The 9,860-nt window shown below is 66.4% G+C and overlaps 1 protein-coding gene across 1 annotated transcript in view; it reads left to right on the top strand.

Moving 5' to 3' along the window:
* KIAA1324 (KIAA1324 ortholog) overlaps window positions 1–9,533 on the top strand; it is a 15,254-nt gene extending 5,721 nt beyond the window's left edge. The window contains exons 3-19 of the mRNA XM_017835503.1: window positions 410–534; window positions 617–766; window positions 1,495–1,583; window positions 1,670–1,847; window positions 2,157–2,285; window positions 2,373–2,463; window positions 2,548–2,653; window positions 3,435–3,572; window positions 3,941–4,192; window positions 4,882–5,055; window positions 5,379–5,547; window positions 5,994–6,090; window positions 6,163–6,264; window positions 6,961–7,087; window positions 7,891–8,069; window positions 8,150–8,315; window positions 8,865–9,533. Of these exons, the coding sequence (XP_017690992.1) occupies window positions 410–534; window positions 617–766; window positions 1,495–1,583; window positions 1,670–1,847; window positions 2,157–2,285; window positions 2,373–2,463; window positions 2,548–2,653; window positions 3,435–3,572; window positions 3,941–4,192; window positions 4,882–5,055; window positions 5,379–5,547; window positions 5,994–6,090; window positions 6,163–6,264; window positions 6,961–7,087; window positions 7,891–8,069; window positions 8,150–8,315; window positions 8,865–8,933 (2,341 nt within the window). The 3' untranslated portion in view covers window positions 8,934–9,533. The remainder of the gene's footprint in view (window positions 1–409; window positions 535–616; window positions 767–1,494; window positions 1,584–1,669; window positions 1,848–2,156; window positions 2,286–2,372; window positions 2,464–2,547; window positions 2,654–3,434; window positions 3,573–3,940; window positions 4,193–4,881; window positions 5,056–5,378; window positions 5,548–5,993; window positions 6,091–6,162; window positions 6,265–6,960; window positions 7,088–7,890; window positions 8,070–8,149; window positions 8,316–8,864) is intronic.
* The last annotated feature ends 327 nt before the right edge of the window (window positions 9,534–9,860 follow it).

Here is a 9,860-nt window from a genome sequence, read left to right as displayed (position 1 = left end):
GGCAGCAGGACCCCCCCCACACACTCCACGGTGCCAACTCCCCCGCGGCAACAGGACCCCCCCCCGTGGTGCCAACCCCTTCCCGGCAGCAGGACCCCCCCCACACACTCCACGGTGCCAACTCCCCCGCGGCAACAGGACCCCCCCCCGTGGTGCCAACCCCTTCCCGGCAGCAGGACCCCCCATCCCTATTTCCAACTCCTTCCCTGGCCGTGGGACCCCCCATCCCTGGTGCCAACCCCCCACCCATGATCCCAACCCCTTCCCTGGCCGTGGGACCCCCCACCCATGGTCTCAACCACCCCCAGCAGTGGGACCCCACCCACCCATAGTCCCCATCCCCTCCCTGGCAGCGGGACCCCCCTGCGGTGCCGACCCCCTCCTCGGCCGCGCCCCCCCCCCGATCGAGCGGGCTCCCCGTTTCCCAGGTGGAGCTGAGCCGCGGGAACAACGTGCTGTACTGGCGCACCACCGCCTTCTCCGTGTGGTCCAAGGCGCCCAAACCGGTGCTGGTGAGGAACATCGGCATCACAGGTGGGTGGGGGAGGGCAGGGAGGGGCCCGGGAGGGTCTCGCGCCCCCCTCCCCGCCCCCCCTGAGCCCCCTGCCCTCCCCAGGGGTCGCGTTCACCTCCGAGTGCTTCCCCTGCAAGCCCGGCACGTTCGCCCCCGCGCCCGGCGCCGCCTCCTGCCAGCCTTGCCCCGCCGACACCTTCTCCGGGAAAGGGGCCACCGCCTGCCAGCCCTGCGAGCCCGACTCCTACGCCGGTGAGGGGGGACACCCCGGGGTGTCCGCGCCCGCGGGGGGCGGCTTTGGGGGGCCCCTTTTCCTCCCGGTCTGGGATGGGAGAGGTGATGGGGGGAGCAGGGGAGACCCGACATTCTGTGGAGGGGACAGGGTTGGGATCCCCTTGTGAGCCTGGTGTTTACACTGCTGAGAGTGGACCCCTGGGGGTCCCCACACGCGGAGGTGGCAGCTCTGGGGGTCCCCTTGTCCCCCCGACTCTGTGCTCTGGGGAAGGGAGAGGCAATGTGGGGGAACAGGGGGGACCTGCCATCCCACGGTGGGGACAGGGTTGGGGTCCCTTTGCAAGCCCAACATCTGCACTGGGGAGAGGGGACGTTTGGGGGTCCCCACACCCGGAGGTGGCAGCTTTAGGGGTCCCTTTGTCCCCCCCAGTCCGTGCCCCAGGGGGAGAGAGAGATGATGTGGGGAGCAGGGAGGACCCAACATCCCGTGGTGGGTTGGGGTCCCCTCATGACCGACACCTCTGCTGGGAAGAGGGGACACCCGGGAGTCCCCACACCAGAGTTGGTGGCCTTGGGGGTCCCCCTGTCCCCCCACATTGTGCTGTGGGGGTGTCCTGGGGAAGGTGATGCAGGGGACAGGGAGGACCCGGTGTCCCTTGGCTGGGAGGGGGGACACGGACCCCCCCCGTGTTGGGGACAGCGTTGAGGTCCCCCGGCCCCTCACCCCCGTGTTCCCCCCCCGGCAGAGCCTGGCTCGGGGTCCTGCAAACCGCGTCCCCCCTGCACGGACAAGGATTTCTTCTACACCCACACGGCCTGTGACGCCGGCGGGGAGGTACCGCGGGGACCCCCGGGGCGGCCCCCCCGTCCCCTGCGGGTGTCCCCTGTGGGTGTCCCCCCCCTCACGCGCTGCCCCGGCAGACGCAGCTGATGTACAAGTGGGCAGAGCCTAAGATCTGCAGCGAGGAGCTGCCGCGGGCGGCCCGGCTGCCGCCCTCGGGGGGCAGGTCGCGGTGCCCCCCCTGCAACCCCGGCTTTGCCAAGGGTGCCAGGGGCTCCTGCCAGCCTTGTCCCCGCGGCTCCTTCTCCAACGGCTCCGGTAAGGCCGCCCCGGAGCGTCCCCGGGGGGCAACAGGGACACCCTGAGCTGCCGGCGGGAGGGGGGTGCCGTCCTGGGGGCAGGGCTGTCCCCTCCTGTCCCCATCATTGTCCCCAGGGGGGGTTACCGGGGCACCCCGAGCTGCCGGGGGGAAGGTGGGGGTGTCACTCCAGTGCAGGGCTGTCCCCTCCTGTCCCCATCACTGTCCCCATCACTGTCCCCCAGGGGGGTTACCGGGGCACCCCGAACTGCCGGGGGGGGGAGGTGGGGGTGCCACCCCGGTGCAGGGTTGTCCCCTCGTGTCCCCAGCCTGCCTGTCGTGCCCGCCGGGCACGGAGCCTGCGCTGGGCCTGGAGTACAAGTGGTGGAACGTGCTGCCCCCCAACATGGAGACCACCGTGCTCAGCGGCATCAGCTTCGAGTACAAGGGCGTCGCAGGTACAGGGGACCGTCCCCTCCCTGACCCCTCCCTGTCCCCTCCCCGGGCACAGCCGGGGCCCCACAAGCGCCGCCGTGTCCCCGCAGGCTGGGAGGTAGCCGGGGACTTCATCTACACGGCGGCCGGAGCCTCCGACAGCGACTTCATGATCCTCACGCTGGTGGTGCCGGGCTTCAGGTGAGGGGGTGTCCCTGCGGCCGGGGGGTGCGGCCGTGCGGCAGGGCTGGCAGTGTCCCCACGCTGTCCCCACGCTGTGCCCAGCCCTCCCAGCCCGGTGCTGGAGGACATGGAGAGCCGGGAGGTGGGAAGGATCACCTTCGTGTTTGAGACTGTCTGCAGTGTGGGCTGCGAGCTCTACTTCATGGTGGTGAGTGGGGCACTTTGGGGGGTCGCCCCGGGTTTGGGGGGACACTGTGACAGTGGTGTCCCCCATTCATGGTGGTGAGCGGGGGGACACGTATTTAGGGGGATCACACTGGGTTTGGGGGGGACACTGTAACAGTGGTGTCCCCAAAGTGAAACACCCCAGGGATGTGTCCCTCCCTCCCAGCAGGAGATGGGGGGGGTCACCCTGGGGGTCCCCAAACTCGGGGTCCCCACTGTCCCTCCCCCAAACCTGGGCACAGCCAGGGTGACACCCCAAAGTTGAGGACACTGTGACAGTGATGTCCCCAAAGTGAAACACCCCAGGGATGTGTCCCTCCCTCCCAGCAGGAGATGGGGGGGGTCACCCTGGGGGTCCCCAAACTCGGGGTCCCCACTGTCCCTCCCCCAAACCTGGGCACAGCCAGGGTGACACCCCAAAGTTGAGGACACTGTGACAGTGATGTCCCCAAAGTGAAACACCCCAGGGATGTGTCCCTCCCTCCCAGCAGGAGATGGGGGGGGTCACCCTGGGGGTCCCCAAACTCGGGGTCCCCACTGTCCCTCCCCCAAACCTGGGCACAGCCAGGGTGACACCCCAAAGTTGAGGACACTGTGACAGTGATGTCCCCAAAGTGAAACACCCGGGGGATCAGCCCCTCCCCGCCAGCAGGAGAGGTTTGGGGCACCTTGGGGGTCCCCAGAGCCCCTCCTCGGGGTCCCCAGTGTCCCTGCCAGCAGAGAGCCTTTGGGACATGCAGGGGACACTGTCGCTGTCCCCGCAGGGTGTGAACTCCCGCGCCACCAGCCCGGTGGAGACGTGGAGGGGCTCCACGGGCCGACGATCCTACACGTACGTGGTGCAGCACAATGGCACCCTAAGCTTCACCTGGGCCTTCCAGCGCACCCCCTACCACCAGCCGGTGAGGGCCGGGTGAGGGGTCCCCTCATCCCTTTGGGGAGTCCCAGGGTGTCCCCCCTTCCCTTGGGGAGGGCCCGAGGGGCTCCCATATTCCTTAGAGGGTTTCCTGGGGTGTCTCCTCTTCCCTTTGGGGGGTCCCCTCTTCCCTTTGAGAGTCCCAGGAGTGTGCCCTCGTCCCTTTGGAAGTCCCAAGAGTGTCCTCTTCTCCCTTTTGGGAGATTCTGAAGGCCAAGGGAATCCCCAAACAGTGGGAATTACTGCCCCTTTCCCTGTAGCCATCCACTGGGACACTCCCACTCAGGGGTCACTCCTGCCCAGAGGACACTCCAGGGGACACTCCTGCTCTGGTAACACTTGTGTCTCCCACAGGGCCGGCGCTACACGGGTGACGTGGCCAAGCTGTACAGCATCAACGTCACCAACGTGCTGGGGGGGGTGGCCTCCTTCTGCCGCCGCTGTGCCCCCCAGCCCACGGGCCCCTGTGCCCCCTGCCCCCCTGGCAGTGCCCTGGACCCCACGGGGACCTGCCAGCCCTGCCCCCCCGGCACTGTCCTGCGGGGACCCCCCTCGGGAGGGACCCCCTTGTGCCACCCCTGCGGGCCCGGCACTCGCAGCAACCAGGTGGGTGTCCCCAATGGTTCCCCGGGGGCGGCACTGGGCAGTTCCAGGAGAGTGACACCGTCATGGGTGGGTGGCACCAGGTCCCCCCGGCCGTCCTGGGCGGGTGACACTGCCTGGGTGGTGATGTCAGCCCCCTTCAGCTGTTCCCAGGGAGGTGATAGTGTCTGACCCTGGGTGGGTGACACCAGCCCCTCCCGGCCATCCTGGGTGGGTGACAGGGTGGGTGACACTAGCTCCCTCGGCCATCCTAGGTGGGTGATGCCTGGATGGGTGATGCCAATCCCCAGCTGTCCCCAGGGAGGTGACACCAGCCCTCCAGCTATCCCAGGGAGGTGACAGGGTGGGTGACATCAGCTCCCCTGGACATCCCAGGGGGGTGACAGGGTGAGTGTGAGCTGGGTGACCCTGAGTGGGTGACATTTTATGACCCCAGTGGGTGACACCACATGTCCCCTGTCCCTGAGGGGCAGTGCCAGCTCCCTGTGGTGCCCACAGGGGTGTCCCCGGTGGGTGCCACATCCACCCCTGAGCCCCCTCTCCTTGTCCCTGTTCCTCTGTCCCTGACCACTATCCCTGTCTTTGACCCCTTGTCCCTATGTCCCCGTTCCTTGTCCCTATGTCCCCGTTCCTTGTCCCTGTGCTCCTTTCCCTGTCCCCATCCCGGTCCCTGACCGTGTCCTTGTCCCCAGCTGCGCTCCCTGTGCTACAACAACTGCAGCCTGTCCCTGTCCCTGCCTGGCCGGACACTGCTCTACGAGTTCCCTGCACTGGGCATGGGGCTGGGGGTGGGCACCGGGCCCAGCTTCACCCCCAAGGGGCTGCGCTACAGCCACCGCTTCCAGCTCAGCCCCTGTGGCCACCAGGTGAGGCACGGCCAGGACACGGCTGGGCATGTGGGACGGGGGGCACAGAGAGAGAGGGGCACAGGAACACATGTGTGCACACATGGGAACACAGAGAGGGGCACGGGAACAGACGTGTGCACACATGGCAACACGCCTGAGCACATAGGAGGGTGGCCACAGGCACACGGGTACACACATGGGAACACACTCTGCTGCGTGTGCCCCCTGTGTGCCCCGTGTGTACCAGGTGCGTGCTGCGCGTGTGCCCCGTGTGTGCCAGGCATGCCTTGTGTGTGCCCTGCATGTGCCAGGCGTGTGCCAGGCATGCTGTGTGTCCCCAGGGCAGGAAGAAGGCCTCGTGTGCCGACTCGGTGCCGCAGGGCCGGGGGGGGGCCCCCGCCCGCTGGGTGACATCCTACGTGTGCCAGGCCATCGTTGTGCCCCCCGACAGCGCCGGGGCCCGCGGGGCCGTGTCCTCCCAGCCCGTGAGCCTGGGGGACACCCTGCTGGGTGAGGGACACCAGGAATGGGACATCGGGAATGGGAATGGGACACCCTGCTGGATGAGGGATACTGGGAATGGGATACCAGGAACAGCATACTGGGAATGGGACACCCTGCTGGCTGTGGGACCGGGAATGGGACACTGGGAATGTGATACTGGGAAGGGGAATGGGACACCCTGCTGGGTGAAGGACTGGGATACTGGGAATGGGCCACCTTGGGGGACACCCTGCTGGGTGAGAGATACTGGGAATGGGACACCCTGGTGGCACTGGGACACGGGTGGGACTGCCATACACCCTGGTGGCACTGGGACACCCTCATGGGACAAGGACACCTCGGCAATGCTGGGACACCCTGGTGTGACTGGGGACACCCTGGTGTGATTGGGGACACTCCTGGCACTTGTTGGTGGCCCGGGGACACCACGGGGATGGCCCCATGTCCCCCAGGTGTCACCACCAGCGCAGTGCTGGATGGCGTCGTGTCCCCCCCGGAGCTGTTCCCAGGCAGCCATTCCGACCTGCCCGACGTCATCTTCTTCTTCAGGTGGGGGCAGGGATGGGGGGGACACCCCACCGTGTCCCCAGTGTCCCCCTGACCCCCCGTGTCCCTTGGCAGGTCCAATGATGTCACACAGCCCTGCACCAGTGGCAGGGCCACCACCCTCCGCCTGCGCTGTGACCCCCTGAGCCCCCCCAGTGGCACCCTGGCTGTCCCCAGGTGGGGGGGGACACTGGGGACCCCGGTGGGGGCTTTGGGGACCCCCAAGGTGACCCCACCATCTCCTGCTGGGGTGGGCTGGTCCCTAGGGTGCTTCACTTTGGGGACACAGGTGTCGTGATGTCCCCAACCTTGGGGTGTCACCCCAGCTGTCCCCAGGTGTGGGGGGGGACACCGGGGATGCCAAGGGGGTTTGGGGACCCCCAGGATGACCCCCATACATCACCTATAGAGAGGGACACATCCCTGGGGTGCTTCACTTTCGGGACACCCCTGTCACAGTGTCTTGAGCGTGGGGTATCACTATGGCTGTGTCACTGGCACCCTGGCTGTCCCCAGGTGGGGGGGGGGGGTGGAACACACTGGGGACCCCAGGGGGGGCTTTGGGGAACCCCCAGGGTGACCCTATATCTTGTGCTGGCAGGGAGCCTGGGGTGCTTCTCTTTGGGGACATCTCTGTCACCATTCCCCCACCCTGGGATGTCACCCTGGCTGTCCTCAGGTGGGGGGGAGGACATTGGGGACCCGCAGGGGGATTTTGTGGGCACCCCCAGGGTGAACCCCCCATCTCCTGCTGGCAGAGAGGGACATCCCTGGGTTGCTTCACTTGGGGGACCCTCCTGCTCCTATCCCTGTCCCCCCCCGTGGTGTCACCCTATGGTGTCACCGCCACTGACCCCCCTTGTCCCCCCCCAGCAAATGCCCCGAAGGCACCTGTGATGGCTGCACCTTCCACCTGCTGTGGGTGTCCCCGCAGGGCTGTCCCCGCTGCACCCCCTCCCACTACCGGGCCATCCCCGGTGCCTGCATGGGGGGTGTCCAGGTACGGGACCCCCACCCCAAGTCCCTTCTCCCCCTCCTCAGAAATCCACCCACCCGCCTGGGCTGTGGGACCTCCACCCCACTGAGCCCCTGTTCCCTCTTCCCCCAAAACCACCCCTGCATGGAGGGGTCTGGTCCCGCCCCGGCGCCAGGGGGCGTGGGTTTTAGGACCCCCTAAACCCCATTAAACCCCTTTTTCACCCCCAGAAACCCACCCGCATGTGGGGGCCCCATGGCTGTGGCACAAGATGGGCTTTGGGACCCCCTACCCCATTAAACATCCTTTCCCCCTCCCCACAAAACCACCACCGCGCAGAGGGGTCCCGATCCTGCCCCAACGCTACGGGGGTGGGCTTTGAGACTCCCCACCCCATTAGACCCCATTTCCCTCCCCAGAAACCCCCATACGTGTGTGGGGAGGTGCATCTGTGCCACGGGATGGGGTTTGGAACCCCTAAACCCCATTAAACCTCCGTTCCCCGCCCCATGAAACCAACTACACGTGGTGGGACCCGGGGGGGGGGGGTCCAGGTCCCTCCCTGACGCCACGAAGATGGCTTTGGGGACCCTTAACCCCATTAAACGTCCTTTCCCCCCCATTAAACCACCCACGTGTGGAGGGGTCCTGGTCCTGCCCCGACGCCACAAGGGTGGGCTTTGAGACCCCCCCCCCCCCATTAAAGCCCCTATTTCCCCTTCCCCATAAAACCACTACCATGTGGCAGGGGTCCAGCTCCCTCCCTGCCCCACGGGGGTGAGTTTTAGGACCCCCTAAACCCTGTTAAAGCCCCTTTACCCCCCCAGAAAACCACATACGTGTGGCGGGAGCCGCGGCTGTGTCACGGGGGGGTCGCGCTGCCCCCGCAGGAATCGCGGCCGTGCAGGAGCGTGGATTTTTGGCTCAAAGTGGGAATTTCCACGGGCACAGGCCTGGCCGCGCTGCTGGCCGTGCTCGCCACCTATTTCTGGAAGAAGACCCAAAAGTGAGCGACGGCCACGGGGCAGGGGGGGGGTGGGGTGTCACTGTCGCCTCGGGGGGTGATGGCACCTCCCGCATTCCCAGGCTGGAATACAAGTATTCCAAGCTGGTGATGGACGCGGCGGCGCGGGAGGGAGAGGCGGCGTCCCCCGACAGCTGCGCCATCATGGAGGGCGAGGACGCCGAGGACGAGCTGCTCTTTGCCACCGAAATGTCGCTTTTCGGGAAACTCCGGGCCCTGAAGGCCAAGGTAAGGGGGGAACGAGGGGGCACAGCCCGGGAGGAGCTGCCGGAGGAGCCGCAGCGGGGGAGGGGCTTGGGGGTGCCCCGGGCCTCAGTTCCCCCCCGGGGGGTCTCCATGTCTCAGTTTCCCCCCACAGGCTGTCCCCGTGCCTCAGTGTCCCCACCCCAGGGGTCTCAGTGCCTCAGTGTCCCCACCCTTGGGGGGATAATGTCTCTGTGCTTCAGTTTCCCCATCACTAGAGGCCTCCATGCCCCAGTTTCCCCACTGGGGGGGGTCTTTTTGCCTCACTTTCCCTGCTTTTGGGGGTCTCAGTGCCTCAGATTCCCCTGGAGGGGAATCTTGTGCCTCAGTTTCCCCACTCTCGGGGTCCCATGCCTCAGTGTCCCCACCGGGGGGGGGTCCCCGTGCCCCAGTTTCCCCCCCACAGGCTGTCCCCGTGCCCCAGTGTCCCCTCTCTGGCGGGTCTCTGTGCCTCAGTGTCCCCACGGGGGGGTCCCCGTGCCCCAGTTTCCCCCCCACAGGCTGTCCCCGTGCCTCAGTGTCCCCACCCCACAGCGGATGCCAGACGGGTTCGACTCGGTGCCACTCAAGAGCTCGTCCAGCAGCACCGACCGGGAGCTGTGACGGGGCAGGGGGGGGGCCCCCTGTGCCCCCCACCCCCCACCGTGGCCATAGGGACCCTCTTGGGGCTGGAGCTCCCTCATGGCTTTTGTACGTCGTGTCCCCCCCTTGTCCCCACCCCTGTGACCCCCCCGAGTGCCCCAAAATGCCAAATACAGGAGTGGGGTTTGTACCACGGTTCTAGGGGTGCAGGCACGGGGGGCACAAGGGGAGGGCGGTGAGGGGGAGGTTGGGTGACTCATCCCAGACAACCGGCAACGTTCCTGGGGGTTTGGTTCCCTTCCACCTGCGCGTTTTGGGAGGTCAAGGAGGTGGGAAAAGGTCCCTTGGTGGATTTGGGAGCAAATATTTGGGTCCAAAGTCAGGCAATTCCAGAGGGTCGCTCGGGAAACTCAACCTCGGCCAACTAGATCTCCCGCACAACAGGGATTGTCCAGAATTCTTGAGTCCAGCTTACCGTGCATTCCAAGATGTTGGGAGAGGAAAGAGAGAGGGAAGGAGAAGGGAAAGGAGAGAGCAGCCTTCAGAGAAACCCCTTCACAAAGCCCCAAATCCCCCCCTACCCCCTGAAACCCCCCCCAATCCCCCTCAAAACCCCCATAACTCCTGAACTTCCCCCTAAGCCCCCCCCAAACTGAACCCCCCCAATCCCCTCAACCCCTCCCTGCCCCTTGAAACCCCCCCAAACTCCCCTACCCCCTGAAAGCCCCCTACTTAATCCCCCAACACACCTGAGGCCCCCTCAAAACCCCCGTAACTCCTGAACTCCCCTCTAAGCCCCACTCCCACCAACTGAAACCTCCCAATCCTCTCAAACTCCCCCTACCCCCTGAAACCCTCCCATAATCCCCCAATACACCTGAAGCCCCTCCAAGTCCCCCCATAACTCTCCAACCCCCCTGAAAGCCCCCCCAAACTGAAACCCCCCAA

This window comes from Lepidothrix coronata, unplaced genomic scaffold (genome assembly GCF_001604755.1).
Source record: "Lepidothrix coronata isolate B3197 unplaced genomic scaffold, Lepidothrix_coronata-1.0 Scaffold259, whole genome shotgun sequence".
NCBI lineage: Eukaryota > Metazoa > Chordata > Aves > Passeriformes > Pipridae > Lepidothrix > Lepidothrix coronata.
Note: the sequence above shows the minus strand (reverse complement) of the source record. Positions and strands in the feature narration are given on the sequence as shown.